Here is a 24,524-nt window from a genome sequence, read left to right as displayed (position 1 = left end):
GTATATAGTCAAAGTCAAGTCACCAGCAGCGGCGCATCCACATGCTCCCCGGCTTTCATTTGCCATCCGCGGTCGACCTTCTGATCTTGGCTTAAACAGTATTCGTTCATTCATACTACGTATATAGTCGCAACAGCCAGCAGGTCGGAAGATTCTATAGTGTGTGCGCGTGCGTTTCTCCCAGAGGACAAAATGGTCATCGGCAGCTTTGTTTAGATGAGTTACTATATGACTAACTAGTTGGTCGAGCACAAGGGTTTGCACACAGTAGTCTTTTCTTTTCTTCGTTCAGTCTAGACCCGGACCAAACTGGTGTATGTTGACCATATTTCCAAGCTTTGAACGACCCTACATGTCCATACCATAGCATCCATCCAAGTCAGCTGTCTTTTTTTTTCAGGGTAAAAGAAAGTTTTATTGCATTGTCACAGTGTTACACTCGAGAGGCTAAAGATCCTCAATACAAGGTGGAACCGAGTGAACCCACACAGCCGTGGTTCTCTCGGTGCGGCTATAGTTTGCCAACCGATCTGCTACACTATTCTGACTATGGTGTAATTTATGAGGTAAAAACTCCCTTTTCTTCATCAACTCTTTAATCTCTAGAATCAGATGCCCATATGCTGATTTGGTGAGGCCATCATTAGCCAACACTGAGAGGCCAATCGCCGAGTCCGACTGCACAACCACCGAAAGTACTATGTGTTGGATAGCCAAAGCCATACCCTACATGATAGCATGGATCTCCACCTCCAAAGCGTCACTACAGTTAAACATGTATCGATAAGCCACCAACAGTACCGTACCTGACCCATCTCTCAATACGATTCCGGTCGCTGTCGAACCATCTGCCTCCCGGAAGGATCCATCAACGGATAGCGCGACAATCCCTGGCCCAGGAGTCGGCCATGGTGGCGCTGGCTGTTTGTACTGAGTGTCCGTCTTCTGTTCCGAGACCGACATTTTTCCTTTTAGTATTTCTTCCGTGGTAAAGCGACTAGTGAGCCGAATGGACTTGTAGTAATTGTCCAGATACTTCATGGTTGCCCCCATCGATGGTACATCCTTGCCATGTGAGCAATCGTTCCGCAACTGCCATATACGCCAGAGCAGCATGATTACCATATCTCGAACCTGATCAGAGCATTGAGTGAGCAGATTCATAAGGCACTTCTTGCCGGTATTGATCAGCAGTCTATCCGACGGAAGAGGCCATCTAGCGTGCATGTTTATCCACAGAGTACGTGCATGGTCACATGTGATTAAAGCATGGAATTCATTCTCCTCCTCAACACCACATAGCGAGCAAGTAGATCGCTTAGAGACATGTCTATATTTTTTGCATGCCGCAGTCGGCAAGGCCCCGGCCACCACCTTCCAAACCGCTATCTTCATCTTCTGTGGCACCGATGCTTTCCATACATAGTTTTAAATTGATCTCCTGCCATTTGGTGCTTCTGAAGATGATCCTCCTGCAAAGGCTGCATCATGAGCACTTGTAGCCAATTTATAGGCACTTTTTACTGAAAACAGCCCATTCTTCTCTGGGAACCAGGAGATAAAATCACAACGCTGCCTTGGGGATGTTCTTATTTTCAGAATGTGATCAATGTCCATCTGCCAAAAGTGTTGTGACAGCCTATCCATCTACCATGCACCATTCCCATCTAGGAAATCAGAGACTCGGTTTAGGCGGGACGTGCACTTTGGTGTTATAGGCCGGAAAGACGATGCCCTCGGGATCCATGGATCCCTCCAGGTTCTTATATTTGAACCATTTCCAACTCGCCATATAATTCCTGCTTTTAACAACTCGAGGCCATGGAGGATACCTTTCCAGACCGCCGATCCATGGTTGGGAAATACCGTATCCAGCAGGTTACTTGAGGGATAGTATTTGGCCTTCAACAATCTGGCACAAAGGCTGTTCGGAGTGTCAATAACACGCCAGGTCTGCTTAGCGAGAAGCGCCTGATTAAACGCTCTCATATCTCTGAACCCCAAGCCACCCATTGCCTTAGGTAACCTCATTTTATCCCAACTGAGCCACGCCATCTTGTTCTTTCCTTTCTCAACACCCCACCAGTAATGACGCATCAGTCGGGTCAATTCATCACACACCGAAGCTGGGAGCTTAAATACACTCATGACATAAGCTGGAATTGCCTGGGCAACAGATTTTATCAGGATCTCCTTATTACCAGATGACATATATTGTTCGCTCCAGTCAATCAACCTCTTCCTTAATCTATCTTGTACCGTTTCAAATTTTCCTTTATTCATTCTACCTTCGGGCACCGACAGGCCAAGGTACTTAGGCTCAAAAACCTCCTGTTCAATCTCCAGAATTCTCTTCACCTCATCCACCACCGCAAGCAAGCATGAGTCTGATAAAAGGATGGAACACTTTGCTGGATTAATTAAATGCCCCGTGGCCAACTCATGAGGTATGCCACGCTTCTTTCGATCCTGGGTACGTCCTAGGAACCAATTCATCATACATGGATACTTTAGACTTTACGTTACTCTCTTCGTATCAAAATATAAAATGTTTTTTGACATTTCTTTTTTGCGGGTAAAAAAATTGACGTTTTTTGACATTAACCTCTGTTTAATAATTACTGGTTGCTGCCATGGTTTTAGTTCAAAGTAGTTCCCTGATTGATCAAGATAGTTTATACTACGAGAAAATCAACGTTAATCCAACCTCTTTAGTTTGCAAAGAGCCAACAAGATGTTAAAGATGCAGGTGTTTTTATTTTGCAGGGAAAAACAGTGTTTTGACTGGACAAAATAATTCAAACAATTTTGTCTAAGAAAATGATGTTCCGTCCCGCAAAAAAATGTTACTATCAACCAGCTTTTAGTTTTTTTTTCTTTACAAGTATAACTTTTAATCTATTCATCAACCGTTAAGGTAGTACAAAGAACAACAGAATAAAAAAATACATCTTGATCTGTAGACCACATGACGATGATTACTAGCGTTGGAGTGAGTTTTAGTTTGACGTGGCAATATCGGGGATTCATTTTCTCGTCTTCATAACCGAGTCATTAACTCCATCAGCGTCACCCTTTGTCTCAAAATGGTTGAGGCCGTTGTTGCCGGCGATTATCAACCCGTCATGCTCATCCATAGGATGACCAACATTTTGTATGCAAGCTCGTGGCCAACTGCTTTACTCCACGAGAGTCAAACTGCTTTGACCAAAAGGTGGGATATTCTACCAACTCAGTATACAAGGCTCAGTTTTTTGGAACCTATCAACTTCTAAACGAAAAAGGTATGAAAAGCACTCGTAGAGATCCGAATTGCACTCTTCTCATGCTCTGCATACACATAATTCTCACAACCAGATCCTCTAGGAGTATTATTTTTGAGCGGTATCCTCTAGGCATGTGTAGTGGTTCTCCTCACACGACTCGTCCCGCCATCTATGCCTTGGGCCGTCCTGAATCTGCCGCCCACCTTTGCAAGGACTATCCTTTCACCTCCAAGGTCCGTCGTCTCGCTCAACTGAGGGATGACATTCATCGGCGGTGTCATCGCACAATTCATCTAGCATTGATGCCAAGTTGAACTTTGCATTCCGATATATGGGAAAGAGCAATAGTTTTTTTTTTACGATGAAACGGCAAAAGTTACAAGCATAGAAGCCACTTCATCTACACCATGTGAAACATTTGCAAAGAACAGGCCGTCACATTTTCAATAGCACAAGAATGACGCATGTCGAGTTTGCCCACCTCGCCTTTCAAGACATCATCTAGCAGGGCATGGCCTTCAATTTAGACCCTCAAAGTGCTGTGTTAAATTAGGAGTCGGCGTGGAGTTTTTCCATGGGTTTGGGCATTTTCCGTCCAAAGCATGACTACTATTTTTATTATTATTTTGACTGGGGCAAAGCATGACTACTATGTTTGTCTTCTTCTTGATGAAATGGTCCCTCCTGCCAGCTCATAAAAAAAAGGCTTTCGACTTTATAAACTGAGCCTACCTTCTCCAAGTTGGCACCGGCTTGGTTTCACCTTTTTGTGGGGGATCTGAGTTTCATCATCCTCAATAGTCCTAAACCAATGGGAGATCCTTCTTCTCTTGTTCACAGGAGTGTTCTGGCAACGGGATCCGCTCCCCACGATTCTTTTCATTCTAGTCATGGCCCTCTACAGAACATTCGATTCTAGAGTTGGTCACTATGGCTGAAACATCACGGAAGATCTGAGCACTTTTTTCATCCCAAATTAAGGGAGGACACCTTTGGGGTATATAATAAAGAAAAAATATTCATCATGCATGGAAAAGCTAGATTCCACATATACTGCATTCTCTGCAATACAGAAGCCTACACCTACCGGCTATTGCATCCTCTGCAGATTCTTCATATCTGAGTGCCGGGAGTAATGGATTGTGCCTCACAAGCACAGAAGCCTATACTACCGCAGCCTCTGCAAATTCTTCATGTCTGATTCCACATCCACCGGGAATTTCAGCATAGCCTTCAGTTTAGTTGCAGCCTCATCAAGGTGATCGATTTCCAGGTATCTTTTGCTTGGGGATGCAAACAGGACTTCGTTCACATCTTCTTCGAGTTGCAGTGAGTATAGGTTTTCAAAGACCTAGATAAATAGAAAATCGTTAAATCTAATAGCTGTAGGAACACATGTGTGCCCTATGCCCTTCTTACCGCTTTCAGTCGTGAAACGACCATTTCCCTGACTGCAGATGATCGCGCGACTAGATTGATGATGAGGAGACCCCCAGCTGAAAGGAACTTTTTTGCTGACATAAGGAAAGCATCTTCGACAAAGTTTGCTGGGGGGCAAGACAACCCAGAACTGTAACCAGGACTTCAAGTTAGAGTCTATTGAGGTGAACTGTTTGGCAAAAAGAACAGCAATTGATCAGTGGATGACAAGAAGGAAAAGTTGAGTGACTGAACCTTAGATCAGATGAATCAACATCAACAATAAGAATTCTAACTGCATCGCTGTCTTTGCCATTTCGTTCAGAATGGGCATTTTCTTCAATGAATTTGATTCCATCCCCCAAATGCACCTAATGCAAGGGAAGGTAAAAAATGTAATGAAGCTCAATGCTACAAATAGCTCATTATCATGCTTAGTAGTTAGTACCGGTACTACTAAGCTCCTAAACATGAATTCCTAGAGGAGGAATGCAGTATTACATTACTTTGAGTACAAGAAAAAAGAGCATTCATCATGCTTTATTCATAGGGAAATGTTGCTTCCGAAAATCATCATAGAGAACGAATATAATATATTACGATCAGAATCATTTAACACATTAAACAGTTGCAATAGACTTGCTACGCTTTTATGGTCATATGAATAATAAGAACAGCACTGAGAACACTGTATTTTTCAAAGAAAAGAAAATTACTGAAATGTAACATGTATTATTTCGCATAGTTCAAAACACACCTTCAATTGCTCATCCATTGAAAAGCCAAAATATTTCGTCGCGACCTCCTCCATCACGGGGTCCAACTCAACAACCTGTAAATATTGGGAAGCATGATCTCCCAGTTCAATCAGTTGACCAAGAATAGGAAATGTTTCTCTTTACCTCAATATCAAGATGAGGGAGGCATCCACGAAGAAACATTGGTAAACTCCCGGCCCCAAGGCCTACAATAGTGGTACTGACCTACAAAATAAATTGCAGGATACCTAGTATCACAAACTAAACTTAGTGCTTTAACGGAAAATTAATAACTAAGGGTATTGCAGAGGTTCAGGCATTCAGCATATAATGATATCATATTACTTACCCTTTCTCCAGATGATGCCGCAGCACTCAGAGCAGATGCAACTAAAGAAAGCCCACATATGATACTACTGTGATAAGAGCTACCAAGATAGCTATGGTCGACCCTCAGACTGTCCTTGGATCCTACATATAATAAAAGACCAACCAATTCTGGGCTTAAAGTAAGATAAGAAGTAAAGTCATACCTAATTTTGATTGTCTTATTGCATAGGTGCAGACCAATAATGTTAGTAGGTTTAGAAACATAAAAAAGAGGTAACAACAGTTATCCAACCAGGGTTTGAAATTCTAGATTCACAAACAGTCCAATATCACGGACGGTATCAATTCCAGACAGTTACAGCAGAAATTAGTTTTTCCTGGGCAGTTTGCAACAACAACAACCGAGCCTTTAGTACCAAACAAGTTGGGGTAGACTAGAGGTGAAACCCCAAAACAATTTTCACTTATTTGAATTAAAAATCTGACAAAAATGTTTGCAATTCAGGATTTGTTTTACAGGCAACCTCTAGGAAAAACAGAGGGCCTTTTACTACCAGGATTTTGAACCCTGATTCCAACAGCAAAAGAGAGTGCTGGGAAACCGGTCAGTTTTTTCTCTCATTGACAGAAAAAAGGAGGATAGGTACATCAATGCTTGCATCTCAGTTGAGAACAACGAGTAGGATCAACAAGCATTATAAGAGAAAATGGAATGGAGTAAAATCATAAATAATTCGGAGTTCTGCCATTTTTTAAAGGTTTAGAATTACTTTGTCAAGAAAAATTGTAACACTCCGCAAGTACCCAGAGTGAGGGAAGATCAACATGCATCAGCTAGTATCAGATGAATAACTAGACAAATATTACCAAAGTAAACATGTAGAACAAAAATAGTTACAGCAACTGGAAAGAATTCAGAGCATAACTTATACAGGATAATGCCATGCATGAAATGCTCTCTTCATTAATCTAGAAATTAACTGTATTTAAAATGCAAACAGGTTATCAACAAATAGATGTGTTTTGATTGGAAACCTATTGTAAATGTTAGAAAATCAAAATTCCGCAACAAAACTATCAGAATACATAGTCATGACGCCAAGAAGAGGCCTAATGCCGAAAAAAGTAAGCTCAAACCAAAGCCATCAAGGGCATGGACTATTCCACACCATAGCAGTAAAATTGGACATCTAGGTTAACATTAAATAGGAATATACCAGTGAGTCCCTTTTTCTGGCTCTTCTTTTTTGATGATGTAGATGAGTTCTTGGTCTTACTGTCCATCTCATCACTTGGTGATTCTCTCATTAACAATGCTTCAGATTGCACTAAGCCAGAACTTCTTTTAAAAATAAGTCGCCGGAACATTTTTTCAGACATGCAGCTTTGGTCTCCATCAACATTTTCATAAAGAACATCTTCCACAACCATAGGACCTGTTATTTCTGATGTTACCTTCAAATGCACACAAGGAGCTCAGCCGAGGTATTGTGTGTGTGTCATTCGACATTACAGCAAATTAGAGAATCATGCGGCTTTGAAAATTCAAATAAAAGCATATAGATGTATTAGTCCAGTTCCAGCTGCCTCCCTTACTATTACAGTCCTATCTAACAGAATCAAATACATGTCAAACTCTCCAAAGCCAGCTAGGACGAGGTTGATTCTTCATAGGAGGCAGAGACACTCACTGAAAACCCCAAACTGAATCATGCCATCCACAAACAGATGATATCCACACAGCTTTCTGATTCAGTGCAGGAACAGTCAAGACAGGGAACCTAATGCACGTTTCCAGGGAGCCAGCATCTGGTTCTTAGGATATATACTCCAAGAAAATTCATTAGATGGGTCCTCCCAAGCAATTACACAAGTTTACAAATATCTGACAGTTAATTTAATCCAGCCAAATGATAACAAACTCATTCTCAGATAGTTTACTCGATCCAGTGTCCTAGGAAGATCAGTTAGATAACATCACCAAAAAAATTGAACAACACACCAAGCACTATATACATATCTTGTATATAAGATACCATCTGTGGAAGGAAGCATGTCTGTTCAATTTTTTGGAGAGGGTAACATAAACCCTGGTTTCTGGGAGTAGTTCTTTTTTTAACAGGTTTCTGATAGTAGTTACCATGCAATAACAGCTTGAAGGGAGGGACAATAGGAGAGAATGAATTCGAGCTGACTAATTCATCATTTTTGGTTTGCATGTGACACTTACATGCTCGTCCTCACAGAGGATGTAGTAGCAGTGAACCAACCATATCTTAAGAAAACCAAGTGATATTCCAAATAACCATCCATAGCCTGGTAAACTAATCAAATGTTTAGGAAACCTCGATTGATGAGGTAAGGCCTTCTGAATCCTGGAGCTACAATACTGATCCTGTGCACGACTGCATGGCACTGTTTATACAGCATCAAGGCAGTGGTCTCCATGACCAATATATGCGAGACTTCGTCGTCAGCCTTCTAGTTTCCAAAACATCTGATGAGTTTTCCTAGGATACAATCCAGTTATTTGGAGTATCAATTAGTAATTGCTAAAGATAGAGCTATGAGCCTAATTGGTTTGCAGCCAAATTTTGGCAAGCCAACTATTGGCACGCGCCAAAAATTGGCGGTCGATTGGTTCGACTCGAACCGTGGGCGCGCCAACAGGCGGCTAGCCAAATATTGGCCGCGTGTCTTCCCCCCACCGCTCACTTTCCCCTCACTGTTCGCCCCAACAGGATATCCCCTTATCCTCCTTCGTCCCAGCCCCAAATCCCTAGCCCCTCCGTTCCACCGTCCGTACCGCCGCCAGCGACCAGAAGCGCTCAAGGACCTCGGCGATTTCCTGCTCCGGTGGGAAATCGTCAACGAACCAGACCAGATCCACCAGAGCAATCAAGGTTAGTTCGTGCCCAAATCTGATGGGTCTTTCCTTCTTTCCCTGTGTACACTTTACCCAATCGCCTGCAGTGTCCTCTCATCTGACACCACAAGCAGATGTACGTGATTATTGTTTCTAGATGCGAGGGGTACTGGTCTCTCTTAGTTTGCATCTGCAGTCCACTCTCATCTGACGGGACAAGCAGTGCGCTCTTATCTTCTCTGTCTTGTACTTGGTGCAGGATTCAGGAACGGTTCAGAGTTATTTTAGTACCTTACATCTGCATAAATCTGAAGCTAAATACCTTGCTTAAAGATTATGCTGGACTAATTGATGCTAGGATATCACTACAACATGTGCCCTCATACTTTTCTACTGCCACGGTGGGAGGGCTGACACCTAATACTCTCTTCTAATATATTTGAGGGCCTGAAAGACAGAGCAGTATCATCTTGCTTTTGACAATAGAAGTCACACACCTCTGAATAACTTATATATATACACATATTTGAATTTTTTTATGTATTGACAAATTATTTACTATCTGCTTGTACATGCTTTGCATTGCTTTTCCATTTTCTTTTATGCTTATGCATCTTATCTTTACTCAGATGGATAATTCTCAACAACAATATCTATATTACTGTATGTGGAAGCAACGCACACTACTTGTCCTTTTTGTAATGTTGGTCCTTTGGTGGAGCAAGAAAAAAGGGAGGAAGAATAGAGCTAAACGTGTCAAGTATGGTCCACTTGTCAAGAGAGATATTTGGAGGAGTACTGAACTAATTAGACTGATCGACACCTCGGAAAGGACGTGTTTGCGCCAGCTCAGGATGTATCCGGCTGTTTTCTACAAGTTGTGTGCTCACCTTAGGGACAAAAAGCTTTTGGCTGACACAATTCATGTGTCCGTAGAGGAGCAGCTAGCTATGTTTTTGAAAATTGTTGGGCAATATCACACTCATTCCTCTGTAGGATTTGCGTTGTGGCGATCTGAGGAGACAGTGAGTAGGTATTTTAACATCGTCCTACGTGCACTTGTGAAGTTAGCCCGTGAAATAATCTGCACTCGGTCTACAGATACACATGCTAAGATCACTACCAACCCAAACAGATTTTATCCCTACTTTGAGGTAACTCTACCAGTGTGTTATACTAGTTAATTTCCAAACTAAGTTCGTTCTAATTCACACAAGTTTAATTTTTTTCTAGGGATGTATAGGGGCAGTAGATGGCACCCGTATTAGGGCACGTGTGCCTTCAAAATATGTGGACGGGTTTGGGGGCCGAAAGCCATATCCCACACAAAATGTCCTAGCTGCCGTGGATTTCGATCTTAGATTCACGTATGTTCTAGCAGGGTGGGAGGGATCTGCTCATGATTCTGCTGTATTGCATGATGCCCTATCTCGTCCAAACGGTCTCAAAATTCCAGAAGGTAATTGCACATTTTTTAAAAATGTTGTTTAGTTTAAACATAGAAAATTAACTTAAGGTGGTATTCAACTATGTATGTAGGAAAATTTTATTTGGCTGATGCTGGGTATGCCACCAGGCCGGGCATATTGCCACCCTATCGAGGTGTTCGCTATCATCTACAGGAGTTCCATGGTCCGAATCGTCCAACCTGTCCAAAAGAGCTGTTCAACCACCGTCATTCCTCACTAAGGACAACGGTCGAGCGAGCCTTTGCAGCTATTAAGAATCGTTTCAAGATTCTTAGTAATAGACCTTTCATACCCTTGAAATCACAACCCAAGGTGGTTATTGCTTGTTGCGTCATTCACAACTGGATTTTAGACAATGGACCCGATGAGTTTGTAGATGACGAACCAACTTGGTACCACCACCTGCCAAGGAGTAGCAACCGTGTCTCCGACCGAGAGAGTGATGTACACGAGTGGGCAGCCAAGCGTGATTTGATTGCCCAACAGATGTGGAATGATAGAGAGAGATTGGCGAACAAGGATGCTTCAGAGAGCGGGAGTAGTGCTAGTACCATTTGAAAGTACTTTCCTGTAGTACATTTTCCTTATTTAGCAGTTCCATGTTTAGACATTTTGTGCCAATCTAACTCTGTAATTTTCTTTTCGTGTATTGTGCAATTGTACTTTTATTTTGGAATGTACTGTTGGGTAATGTATGGATTGTTTGTTTGTGCTGAAACCCTTGAATATTCGTTGACATAATAGCATATTGACTTCTGACCTTCATTTATAGAATGGGTGAGCAAAAAGAAGGTGCCAAGACTGAGGTTGCTCGCTCTCGTGATAATTACATGTCATGGAGTGATGATTGTACCAAGTATATGCTTGAGTGGTATATCGAGAAGCAAAGGGACAAGCCACCAACCTTCAAGTGGAAGGCACAACACCATCTACAATGTGCTAATGATTTGAATGACAAGTTTGGAATTACAGCTACAGCAAAACAAGTTGATCGACACTTTAGGTCATTCAAGGAGAAATGGAAGTGGATAAAGCTAGCAAAGGGGAGGAGCGGATATGGTTTCGATAAAGTACTTAACAAATTTAACATTGACAAGTCAGAGAAATCACCAAGCAAGCTTGGTGTAAGTTCGCTCCAACTCACCTTTCTATTTGCATGATTTATAGTTCTCTATGCGATCATTCTTGTTTTTGCTAAACTGATTATCTAGTTTTTATTTTGAAAATGGCATGCTAGTGTTAATAGATATTCCTTTTTTGCATTTACCACTGTCAAAATATTCACTTACATAGATTATTTGGTCTCACCAATTATACACTTGTTTTATAATCATTGTTGTGCACTTTTAGATTGACCAGACTACTCAAACAATTTATTGCATTGACATGCTTTGGTTTATGTTGCAGAAAATAAAATTTAATTACCTTACTCACTCCATCAAGTTTTATCATCTCCTGGAAGAACTGTTTAGCGACTCGTCTCATGCGGATGGCTCACTAGCTATTGATGTGAATGATGCAAGTGAGAATGTGGAATCTGATGGTAGTAGTGAAACGAGCAACCACACATCCACTTCCGAACAAGGTCTTAGTGATTCCGACATGATTGCGCCCAACAGTCCAGCTGAAGGCACTAGCTCAAATCTGAAGCGCAAGCATGTTAAAGCACCACATAAGAAGAAACCAAAGGTCAAGGCGCGTCGAGCCAGCGTGTTAGATGATGATGTGGCAGCGAGCATTGTGAGTCTTGCTGAAACTGTGAAATCTGCTGCCCCTATTCAGCCAATAGCAGTTACAGACCCCAATGCCAATCTTTGGAAACACATTGAGTCGCTAACTATCCTAGCAAATGAGAAGATTGAGTTAGCAGCCTATCTTGCTAAGCCAGAACAAGAAATTTTCCGTGGTTTCCTGAACTGTGCAAGCGTCCAGACTTTTAATGCTTGGGTCCTTGATTATTTCGCGCACAAGTACGACGGCAATGATCGCACAGCTGCTGATCCATCAATCTGAATGACATGTTTGGTGGCTTTCTTTTGGCAAGTGCTTTTGTACTCTACGTAGCTTTTCATGCACTTATGCTAAGTGGAATTCCTGTGCCGTAATGGTGTTTAGAGGGTCTTGCCTTTTGTAATGCATTGGTCTAGCACAAATCTAAATTAAGCTAGTTTGTAAGAAATTTCCTGATGCTTGATGACCTTGTGCATGCTACGTTGCAATATTGCAGTGGTATGATGGTGCTTCTAAATTAGTAAATTATGCCCATGGTATGACAATGGCGTGTAAATTATGTACTGGATTACGTAGGTAACAAATTCCTTGTCGGGACGAGTTATGCATATTTGGTAACAAACCAATTGATATACACTTGTTTTTTGCCAAATATTGGCAAAACATTGACAACCAACCAATTGGTAGCCAAACTTGCCAAATGTTGGCAACTTCCAGCTTTGCCAAAAATAGGCTTGCCAACAATTGGCATGCCAAAAATTGGCTGCAAACCAATCAGCCTCTATTTTCCTATTTATTCCCTACTCAACCTTGGTACAAGTACCAATGAAATTTCTCTTCATGCATCCTAGTCCCTTCGAGTCTTGTCATCCGGCCTCTCTCCAGCCAGTATTTACCCCTATGAACTTTAGTTCATAACAATGTGAGCTACTATGATCAGTGAGAGTCCAGCGCAGGAGGTATACTAATCATCAATGGTAAAGTGCAACCAAAGTAGTCCAGAAGACAATATGACAAGCCGGCGAATAAAGGTGAAAGCAAAGGTTCTTATCAAGCAACAACTGAACAAGATGTTCAGAACTACTCCCTCCGTTCCAAAATAGATGACTCAACTTTGTACTAACTTAGTACAAGTTGAGTCACCTATTTTGGAACGGAGGGAGTAGACGTTAGACGACAACACTAGGACTAAAAAGCTTTAGAATGACAAGCAGCTAAACTGGTCCTGGACTTCTGGTTAAACGCGAAACATTATATCTTATCAGCTCACAGCTTGAAACGGTTTGCTCAAGTGACATACTTCAACTTCAAAGGTCTAAACCCCACATGGAATTGTATGCTTACACCCATTTATTTGACAACTGTAATCATATTAAGACATTCACTATGTGCCCATGAATCTATAAAGGAAAAGGCTGCAGTTGAACATCTGTTGGATGAGTTGAAGTGGCTTTTGACTGTTACAGTCTAGCAGTAATGAACTTGATGAGAGAATCTTAGAACAGTACAATCATTAGTAAAAAAACAATTTATCGAGAAACAAATCCAATTCGGACCATGAAATTTGGTAACTGGTACATGTCTGAGTTGAACCCCCCTATCTGAGACCTTCAAGTTTCAAGACCAAATAACTTCAAATGCCAATGTGATGTCGAGGCATATGCCGGTTTCATGAAAGTGGCACATACGACAATATGGATTATTATATGATTTCCAAGGATTTAATCTAAAAGTTCAGCTTACAAAAAAAAAATCAAGCTAGATATGACAGGACACTCACCCACTCCCAAACGTGGATTTCTTAAGAAAAATTACCTGATTAGGCCTATAAAAATTGATCGTCAAATTTTCCTACAGTTTTTCAGTTGTTCAGCCATTCTCTGAACTCAAAATTAGTTTCTAGGATGAAATTAAAGTGGAATCATTAAAATAATCTACACTGTCAGCCATCTTTGCGCCACTTTGCCCAAACCATCCACGTCATACATCACAGCAATGACATAACCCTCAAAACCGTGTTAGGATTCAAGACGGTCAGGTTATGAAACTGAGGGTTAAAAGAAATAGTTAGTGTATTGTGTAGTTGGGGGTTCAACTGTCCAAGATAGACCTTTCCACCAAACTTAGGCTAATTTGGTGATGTTGACCCTAAGAAGAAAGGGCAAGAATCATTGCCACTGGGCTAGGGGTACATTTGGTTTACCACCAACACCAGCCTTACCAAAAAATCGGCCCGCCCATGGGATTTGGCCGCCGTTTGGACTGCACCAAAAAATTGGCTCACCCAGTCCGCCCGCATGTTATTCTCGCCAATTCATGGGCGCAGCAAGGGGGTGGAAAACGCTCGCCAAATAATTTGCAGCCTGCTCTTGCCTGCTCTTTACGTGGGTCTCGTTTCATTTTTGCTTTTATACGGTGGTCGCGTCCACTGCTTTTACGGAGGTTTCGCCAAATAATACGGCGGATTAATCGCGTGGGTAGCTGCGTGATGACCGAACAGTTTTTCTTAAGGCAACCGAACAGCTGTTTGGATGGATTTTTTCATTGACAGGTACTCCCTCCGTTCCGAATTACTTGTCGCAGGTATGGATGTATCTAGATGTATTTTAGTTCTAGATACATCCATTTCTACGACGAGTAATTTGGAACGGAGGGAGTAGTTTGGATGGATCAGTCCCGTGTAAGCTCCAGCCTAACATACGTTTTAGTACTGGACTTCCTTTGATCAGAATAAAAAACTTTTACTATTGGACAAATGTTCTCAAAACCAGTACTAATACTCTTCTCTTGCATGTTTATTTTTTGGCATATTATATTTAATTAATTTATATATTACAAAAAACTTATTTTTAATATGTCTCTTTCTTTGTTGGCTCAAGTTACATCCAAATTAAAATCAGATCAAGCACTAATCAATCCAAGTTACTCGTACAAAACATTTGGCAAACCAAATGAAGTCTTAGTGATTTTACCAAAATTTTGGCAAGTACATTGGCTACAATCCAAGCAATGATAACTTACCAAAATTTTGGTCATGCCCTCACTTTGGTCATGCCAATTTTTTGGCTGGGCTAGCTGGGGCACAAACCAAACACACCCTAGATTTCCGGATAAAATTAGACAGTTTGAGTAGAATTTTTTTAGAACATTAACAATACCTCCTGCAGAACATCTCTTTGTTTCACACCATCACTGGCCATCATGAATCTGAATAGGTTTGATGCACCAGCACCCCAAGATAAAAAATCGAAGTAACAAGAATAGTTAGAACAAAGCCAATTGAAAAAGGTCTTACAATAAATAGTTAGAAGAGGGCCAAATAAGAAAAGTTGAGTAGTGATCAATGCACAATGGGTTATTCGGTTGTCATGTGTCAGTGCATTAATTGTAGACAAACCACACACTTACAAGTTTGTTTGCGCGTATTACTATCAAATGTAACAACAATCATCTAGCTATTTCCAAACATAATAGTGCATAGTGATAATGCAGATTTTACTGAATTTCAGCTCAATGTTCAGAACAGAGACTAAGGTAATTGAGAGACTGCGTCGTAATGTACCCTTGCAACTATGATATAACTAGTTAGAGAGTTACCAATTTGATAAAAAATTAAAAACCAGAACAGGGACAACCACATCATTTACTCCGTGTTATTTTTCAGAATTGACAAATACTACCTCCGTCCTGGTTTATTGGCCCCCTTTGTAATTTGTGCCAAATTTTGACAAAATATTTAACTAAAAAAATGTTAATGCATGTCAATAAAAATTATATCGTTGGATTCGTATTTGAACATAGTTTCCAATGATATAATTTTTTGTGACATGCATGAACATTTTGTTAGTTAAATTTATGGTCAACATTTGGCACAAAATACAATGGGGACCAATAAACCAGGAGGGAGGTGGTATAAAATTAATTTAACCTACGGTTGCTAGAATGCACACGGATGAGCAAAAAAGAAGAGGGTGTGCCAGTAATTAAGGGATCCAATTGATGTGAGTTGTCATAAGCAAAAAGGCTGGGGTAATAATAATGATGATATATCTTTTCATAAATAGGGTAATGAGCAGAATAAATACATCAAAGTTATTTGGCATTAGCATAATATAATTAAAATAAAATCAATTTTTCTATGGGCCAATGACAGGATACTCTTTCGCCCGAATACATAATGCGAAAGTCTGGCTTAGTTATTTGATGTATTAATTATTTTCTGCACACGATAAAGGCCTACTTGTAGTAGAAAGTACTGACAGAATTTAAAAAAGAAAGCATTGAGACATACGGCATAGGGTCTGTCTCTTCAGGATATTCAGGTTCTAGATCCATAACAAGAGGAGATAAATCCTTCTGCGAATAGCAAAAATATTATGTTACAACCTGACATATAAAAATAGGGGCCTTTAGCAATCGCACAATAATGAGAAACATCACCTTGATAACATCAATGTCAGCACTTGCATGTCTGCTATCGAGGAATACCTAGCACAGCACAAATATAAGCCATGAAAATGAAGCAACATATCCTAGATAGCAAAGAGATAAACACGCAGTCTGCATACCATGATTAGACGAGCAGCCTTTGCACTTTCAACAACAAGCCACTGCCCTTCCTCTGAAGCAAATAACCATTCCTGAGCTCGTGCCTGAAAGAAGGTATTTTCGTTAGCAATCACAAATGGACAGAAGAAGTGATGAACTATTTGAGTACTTCTCTATTTTCTTGGGTACAATATTGAAACATGCGGTGAACATCAAATGAAAGCTACTGTGGTTAAGCAAAGCCTAGTTGTTAAGATTAGTTGACCAACAGGCCACTCTGACACAGATAAAATACTTCCATTTTGTTGCGGTGGGAAAACAGCAACAGCCATAAATCAGAGACTTAACGAGAATGAGGGATCAACTATATTAAAAACCATACAAGGGTAACAGAAATTTAATTAATTGAAATGGGATCGATGCCAGCATATTTATAGGTTTTATTACAGAGATGAAGCAGGAAATGATGATCAGGAAATTCAAACATATTCAGCAAAGCGTTGCTGGGTGTGCATATCCGTCATCTGTGGACTACTACTGGACTTCAACCAAATTAAGAATATTAAAGATGGAAAATTCTTAATTCCCATTTACATGAAAAAAATGTCATGAATAAGATCCTAATAATGCAGGGGTTAGTCCCATATAATTGTGAGGCCAATCCACTAAGTGAAGTTTGTCTCAGTGATCTGTTCCGAGTCCTGATTGCTCATTACTTAAGGTCTATTAAAACAATAAGATTCCTCATGTGAGGAGAAAAAAATCGTAAAACTTACATCAAAAATGAACAATGAAGATGACAAAAAATCCACAAAGTTCTCCATGCCACTAAACGTTAGAAAACTAACAGCTCCTAAAAAAATTAAGAGGGCTAGAATTTTATAAATCAGTATCAGTTAGTTTGGTTTGAGGAACAGGACTGGAGTGGACCATTCATCAAACCTAGCCACATACTTTGTTTGAGAAATGTAATGGGTTAGCCTGTCAAAACACCTCAACCCTCATAAGCACAGGGATAAAAGAAATATGGGGGATGGGGCCCACCCCAAAAATCATGGGTTAATTGGTTGACAGACCAACACATCTAGCATAAGGCAGTCCCTCAAGTCAAACGACATATACATTAGCATCTGTAGCTCCAACAAATAGCTGCATTTAATCCAGCAGATTCATGATTGCAGTATGATAAGAACGACAGCATTAATCTCATTCAAACACTGAATATGCATGCTTAGCCTGCTGACTTATCCACTTCCCAGGCTGAAAAAACTGTCCTCAAGATGGAATTTCGTTCTTCTACATAAACAATACTCCCTCCATTCCATGATGTAGTGCATATAGATTTTATGAAGTCAAACTTAGCAGACTTTGACCAAGTGAAAACTATCTATATCTACAATACCAAACATAAACAATTTAAAATTTAACTCACAATGTATACAATGATATCCATTTGGTATTCTGATTGTAAATAATTTTCTCTCTAAACATGGTCAAAGTTTTAACTTCTGAAAAAATCTATATGCACCACATTATGGAATGGAGGGAGTAACTTGCTTCAGTAGTCATTATTTGCACTATTATTGTTGTGCACTATGTAACTCTTCCAGGGGGAGCCTTGGCGCAGTGGTAAAGCTGCTGCCTTGTGACCATGAGGTCATGGGTTCAAGTCCTGGAAACAACCTCTTACAGAAATGTAGGGAAAGGCTGCGTACTATAGACCCAAAGTGGTCGGACCCTTCCCTGGACCCTGCGCAAGCGGGAGCTACATGCACCAGGTTGCCCTTTTATGTAACTCTTCCAGAATCCTAAGCTTCTGTCGAATTGCACAAAGAAGCATTAGCTACATGTCCCTATTTCTTCTCTCTTTGAAGCTTTCTCTTGGGATGTAAAGACGAATACGTGATTACAGCATCCACATCACATCCACAGTGAAATTTGAGTTTGTTGACATATTTGTACGGCAATTTCTTATCTCCAGCAATCGGAATTTACAGTAACAATAGAGGGAAATAGAATGGTATGGCATCAACATGATAATAGTCCATGTATACTCTAGTTTGAGGCAACTTTGTGTATCGCGTGGACTCCAATTTGAGGCAACTTCGTATGTACCACCATAGCACGTTTTCAGGCAATAATAAGAATATGGACACAAAACTAACACATGAATTAAGATCACATAGACAGTAAGATTGGCATAAAATGCATAGATTAAAGGATTAAATCAGTAAGAAAACAAAACAGTCCCAAAGCTGCAAACAGACCCATGTAAATCTTGATCAAGAAATTTTACATTTCTATTGTGTCTCAGTTTTGAAGGTTTACTGCAAGATAGAGGCAATGATTGGCTAAGGAATTCAGCTAAACAGTAATAGTAATAAAAAATACTATAAGGGCACAGGTGCAAATTGACAATATATAACAGACCTTAGGAACAATAAAAACTCCACAGTGGTATGCAAATGTTTCAGTTTGATTCTTGGCATCCATTAAAACAGCTTTGTAGCAATATAGTGAGCTTCCTTGTTCACCGAGAATTAACTGCCTCCTTCGTCCTGGAACAATAACCTTTAGATCTCCAATAGCACCCAGCTGAAGATCTCGCAACGAGAAAAGTATATCAACACCAGAATTGTGTGACTCCCGGATTTTGTTCTCATTTTGCAGAGCATGAATTACAGCATTTGCCTGTAGCACGAACACAGAACATCGAGTAAAATGTAAGTCCTGACAAGAACTTAATTATTTATATTTCATAATATTTACTCCCTCCATTCCATAATGTAGTGCATATAGATTTTTGAAAAGTCAAACCTCACAAACTTTGACCAAGTTTTTGGAGAAAAACATTCATCTAGAATGCCAAGCATATATCATTAGATTCATTATAAGAAGTATTTCATATTTTATATATTTGGTATTGTAGATAGAAATAGTTTTCTCTATAAACTTGGTCACAGTTTGACTTCTCAAAATATCTATACGCACTACATTATGGAACAGAGGGAGTATATCAGACGAACATAAGAGTACCTGTTGCATGTTACAGTATTCAGCAGACTGGTCCACTAGTGATTTTATTGTGTGCACAACACCCATCTTCCCTTTTACCATGACCACCATGAAGGTCTGGAAGGCAGACTTGCTAGAGGGTTCACTAGCTATAGCTTGAATAGTCATATCCCATCCAAACCTGAACTCGGACAAAAGTAGGTCTACAAGAGAGAAAGTGGAAAAAAGAGTCTAAACAAAGTTTCAATATTAACTGGTTGATTACATAGAAAATAGTCCATCTGTTATTTTGTAATTGGTATTTTACAATTCATGGAACTTCTTGAAATTTGAGTGACAATATCTTCAGAAGTATCTATATTGGCTGCAGATACATCATACATTGCAATATATCATAGATTTGCTGGTAAAGGCATTTTGAAAATCTCATGACCTTTTTATTTGTACTAATACAGAGCTTAAAACCCAATGGTCACTCACAGAATAACACAGTAAAAGAAGTGTAACTGCCAAATTGGAACCATGTCAAATTCAAAATCACGCATATGCATATGTCAAGTTAAAAGCCAAAAAAATATGGAGAAGGTACAAGGTGGCAACTGCGAAACATCCTGTTGTCAGTAAGTGATTGAAGTTCACCTAAAACATGGGATTCTGCTAGAGTAAAGCATGCAAATTTCCCGCCTAACTTCAAAACCCTCTTGGCCTGCAAAAGGTGCCTGCTTAGTCAGGCATGGCATGAAGAAAATAATATTTCCATCAAGCCTAGTAGATTGCAGCAAGTAGATGGGAGTAAATTTAAACGAACTCAAAATCGAAATACCTCGTCTAGATATTTCATCCCTAGTTTTGTGCCAACCTCCGGCTCCATAAGAGCATCCAATCCTCCCTTATCAAGTATGAAATCAAACGAACCATCTGGAAACTGCCAATTTGGGATGTAAGGCAGCTTCCACAAGAATGTTTGTTACAGGTTGCTAAACAAATAAAGCATAGAAGCCGACAACAAAAATCCTGACAAACGGCACGGGAAATGAGAAGCATAAAGCAATTGAACTTTAATAAAAGTATACTTGGAAACAGCACTAGTGACTTCAGTTCACATGTTAGGTGGAATCATAAATGTTGCCCAGCGGATGTAATACTAAGGTCATTCTGAATAACAACAGGGTAAATATTTCCATTTTGTTTTTAGCTAAAACTAAAAGTATCTTCTGGAAGCAATCTGAGAGAGACAATATATCAGTTCAGTTACAAGACTATGCACTGACAACACGCGGATACTCGTCCATGGTAACCTAAACCAGTCGGTTCTACAGGCAGGAAATCTAATTATAGTTATGGTACTGATGTTCATAACAGAAAACGAAGGTGTATCTGTTCTTCATTCAGTGGCTAAAATTGCATTCCATTACAACATCAGGTCCAATCGAGCATTGCAAACTTTGATACTAGCTTCCAACACAATCATTGGTCAGAGTTCAAACCTCGCAATTTTGAATACCAGTAATTAAAGTGAGCGGAGATGTTTCAACTAGAACAAACCTCATTACTGTACTCCAACTACAAAAAAAGCTCACTCGGTGTGCCCCCACCAATCCAGCACCAATGAACAGACCAATTCTAAATTGGCACGGTGCAACCGCAATTCATGGACGCAGGAGGCGTACCTGCATGTTGGTCATGTCCATGACGCGCCAACGCATCTGAGGGCGCACACGGGCGTGCCGGCGGAGCATGTCGGCCACGATGACACGGGAGAAGTCGACGTTGGTGATGCGGCGGAACCCCAGGTCGTACAGCTGCTCCGAGAGCGACGAGCTCCCGCACCCCGGGACAAGGATCTCCGTCCCCTCTTCCCCAAGGAGGAGCGACAGGAGCGGGGCCTTGATTTGCGGCCACTCCGCGTACCACTCGAAGCTGTCGCCATCCCCGCGGAGGGCAAAGAACTTGTCCCAGTTCTCCCGCGAAGTAAAGTCGAGCAGCGCGTCGTCGAGCGCCGGCGTGGTAGCCATGGGGTGGCTGCGCGAGCAGAAGACTCAAACCCTAGCTAGGAGAGCAGGGGTTTAGAAGTGGTTGGAGAAACGGCGAGGTTTTCTCGGTTGGGAGCGAGGACGCCAAACGCTTCGACCTCCGAGGGGGGAATTTTGATCATTTGCGCATTGCGCCACTTATTTTGCCTCTAATCATTTCTAAATAAAAAAACTTCTAGATGTGTTATTATCTCTATCTCTATATACTCGATTCGTCGAGAAGGCCATGCTCGATACGGCGAAATAGGTACATAAACCTGGATGAATCATGAGCCTTCAAAAATGCTACGGGAGTAGCAGCCCTTCACGAATTTGGCCAATCGGGGTCCACGGAGTGCTCGAGGGATCGGACGAACAAGAATGACCGGGACAATTGATCGGACGGCCAAAATCAGTTATGACGTGAGAGAACTACTAGGATGCACGGTTATAATATTTTTAAGTATACTCTCTTCTGTCCATAATAATGGTAGCAATTTTAACTTTTTTACAATAAGCAGACTTTATATTTTTCAATTTATGGTCATATCGTGCACAATGAGGCGAGAAATGAAGTTAGGGATTGAAGATGTCCAAAAACTAGAAGATCTAGTGCTAAAAGAGTTTTTTGCTAAGCCATGTGCAATTTCATTCACCTCTCGGCAACAGTGTTGGTAAGAGATTTTTACAAAGTCCATACTTAGTTGCTTAGTCTCTATGATAGTCACCACATCCAGTTCAACATATGCATCAGGTTCAATCAGAGCATCAACAACAAAGGAACAATCTGACTCCAAAACCATACTAATACACCCAATAATTGTTGTCGGGTATAAGTCATTCCTAATAGCAATAATTTCTGCTGAATCAACGGTACTCACTTGGTGTAGAAACCATGTTGCCGCTGCTATAAAGTTACTCTGACCATCCCGAACAACAGCTTCAGTAGCACCCAACAAAGTTTCAGGCTGAAATGAGGCATCAACAATGATTTTTTACAATCCCATGGCTTGGCTTCTTCCACGTGTAATCACTCTTTCTGACTGGTTGTTCAGGGGCTAGAGATATAACATAATTTGTTGCTAGTACCTTAATTGATATCGCGGATCTCTCGGGTGACTATCATTTCCCCTTTCACAGATTGTCGGTGCTGCCACCATAAGTACCAAAGCCGCAATTACAACTAGCTCCATTCTAGGCAGCTCACCCGAGAATGAATTCAATCTTGCCAAAATTTCCATAGTGATTGAGCCTGAACGATCTTCCATCACCGCTTGTTGTGTAATCTTAGACAAGCCCAACTCAGACCAAACGTCCTTTGCTCGTCGACAGATAAACAAACAATGTTGAACATCCTCACATCTGACCAGGCAAATCGTACATTGGGCTGAGCATGGGATATGGCGTCCTGCTAGAGTTCCATAACAGGGAAGGGTACCCCAAAGAACCTTGTAGACAAAGTGTTCAATCTTTCCTGGGACTCTCAACCTCCAAAACTCCTTTAAAATCGTATTAATGTGGGGTTTTCCCTGCCCACCAGACCTCATAAGACGACCTCCATATTGATGATCAACTTCTCTATGATACACCGACGAACTAAAAAAGATCCTGAGCGAGTATAATTCCAGGCGATAAAGTCTTTAATGAGTTGAACATTAAGCGAAATTTGCAAAATACGATGAGCATCAACTGGAGAGAAAACATCACATATAGTAGTCCATCCCATTGCCCTGAGTGTGGATCGATCAATTTTTCAACTTTTTCCGGCATAGTTGCACCCCTTGATGTAATAATTTTCCTGGTTGCGCTTAAAGGGATTCAAGGATCTTGTCAGATTTTTACTTGTGAACATGTCCCCACTCGCCATATACATCCTCTTTTAAAAGTTTGAATACCCACAATAATACTTTGCCAAGTGTATGATGATCGCTTCTTTGGTCCAGCTTGCAAAGTATTTCTATCTGGATAGTATTTAGCACTCAACACACATGCACATAAAGAGTCCGGGTTTTGGAGTAGTTGCCAATATTGCTTTGCTAACATAGCAAGATTGAAACTATGAAGGTCTCTAAACCCCATGCCCCCCTTTCTACTTCGAAATGTACATATTTCACCACGCAAACCAATGCATTTTCTTCTTATCCTCATTATCTCTCCACCAAAAGCTAGACATTTCATCAGTAACCGCCTTGCAAAATCCTTTAGGTAGCTTAAACACTGGCATGGTATAAAAAGGAATTGCATGGGCTACTGGTTTTAATAAAATCTCCTTACCATACATAGAGAGAGTTTTTTCCTTCCATCCCTTCAGGCCTTGATAGATTCTATCAATGAGGTGTTGGAAACAGTCACTCCTGTCAACCCCAACCATTGTTAGAATTTTTTCAAGTTTTCTGCACATTTATTCTCTCACAATGACGCTAGTATTAGGACTAAAATAAATGCTTGATTTAGCGGTACTCACAAGTTGTCCACAGCTACTGCAGTAAGTGTCCAGAACCCAAAGTGTCTGCATTATGTGTGTTTGCCTTCATAAAAGTTAATGAGTCGTCAGCAAATAGGAGGTGTGAAATTGATGGGGCATTCCTACAGACACATGTACCTTCAAGACCTCCCACTTGTTCCTCATGGGCAAGGAGGGTAGAGAGGCCTTCCAAACACAACAAGAAAAGATACAGGAATAGGGGTTCCCTGCAGATCTCTCATGGGTGGAAATTCCTCGGTCTCTGAATCATTAAACCGAACTTTGTAGCTAACTAAGGACACACATTCCATAAGCAACTCTATCCATTGAGCATGAAAGCCCATCTTTAGCATCATCTTTTCCAAAAAAAACTCTCACCATGATCATACGCTTTGTGCATATCTAGTTTCACATCATAATAGCCATTAGAACCATGTGTCTTCTTCTTTATTGCATGGAAACACTCATAGGCCACCAAGACATTGTCCGTGATAAGCCTCCCAGTTACAAAAGCACTCCATGTTGGTGATATGATATCAGGCAAAGTATGCTTCAGTCTATAGCTAGCTGATAACCCACAAGTATAGGGGATCGCAACAATTTTTGAGGATAAAGTATTAAACCCAAATTTATAGATTCGACACAG

The 24,524-nt window shown here is 40.7% G+C and overlaps 1 protein-coding gene across 1 annotated transcript; it reads right to left on the bottom strand.

The window, feature by feature from the left end:
- Window positions 1-4,111: 4,111 nt before the first annotated feature.
- On the bottom strand, window positions 4,112-21,538 carry LOC125537743 (eEF1A lysine and N-terminal methyltransferase-like). Its single transcript, XM_048701062.1, has 16 exons — window positions 21,073-21,538; window positions 20,226-20,327; window positions 20,042-20,108; window positions 19,424-19,605; window positions 18,818-19,078; window positions 16,408-16,491; window positions 16,280-16,327; window positions 16,131-16,195; window positions 14,998-15,046; window positions 6,991-7,228; window positions 5,793-5,914; window positions 5,588-5,668; window positions 5,443-5,517; window positions 4,941-5,056; window positions 4,686-4,836; window positions 4,112-4,617 (listed from the first exon to the last, which is right to left on the bottom strand). Exons 1-16 carry the CDS (start codon window positions 21,415-21,417, stop codon window positions 4,435-4,437), a joined length of 2,169 nt encoding a protein of 722 aa, XP_048557019.1. The 5' UTR covers window positions 21,418-21,538; the 3' UTR covers window positions 4,112-4,434.
- Window positions 21,539-24,524: the final 2,986 nt, after the last annotated feature.

The sequence above is a fragment of the Triticum urartu genome, chromosome 2 (assembly GCF_003073215.2).
Source record: "Triticum urartu cultivar G1812 chromosome 2, Tu2.1, whole genome shotgun sequence".
In the NCBI taxonomy this organism is placed as follows: Eukaryota; Viridiplantae; Streptophyta; class Magnoliopsida; order Poales; family Poaceae; genus Triticum; species Triticum urartu.
The sequence above is the reverse complement of the archived record's forward strand: the minus strand, read 5'-3'. Positions and strand labels throughout refer to the sequence as shown.

Coding starts and splice junctions, on each gene's coding strand:
- LOC125537743 (XM_048701062.1), bottom strand. CDS start 21,417: ATGGCTACCACGCCGGCGCTCGACGACGCGCTGCTCGACTTTACTTCG. Junction 19,079..19,423: donor AATACTGTAACATGCAACAG/GTACTCTTATGT, acceptor TTCGTGCTACAG/GCAAATGCTGTAATTCATGC. Junction 5,057..5,442: donor CAATGGATGAGCAATTGAAG/GTGTGTTTTGAA, acceptor CCCTTGCATTAG/GTGCATTTGGGGGATGGAAT.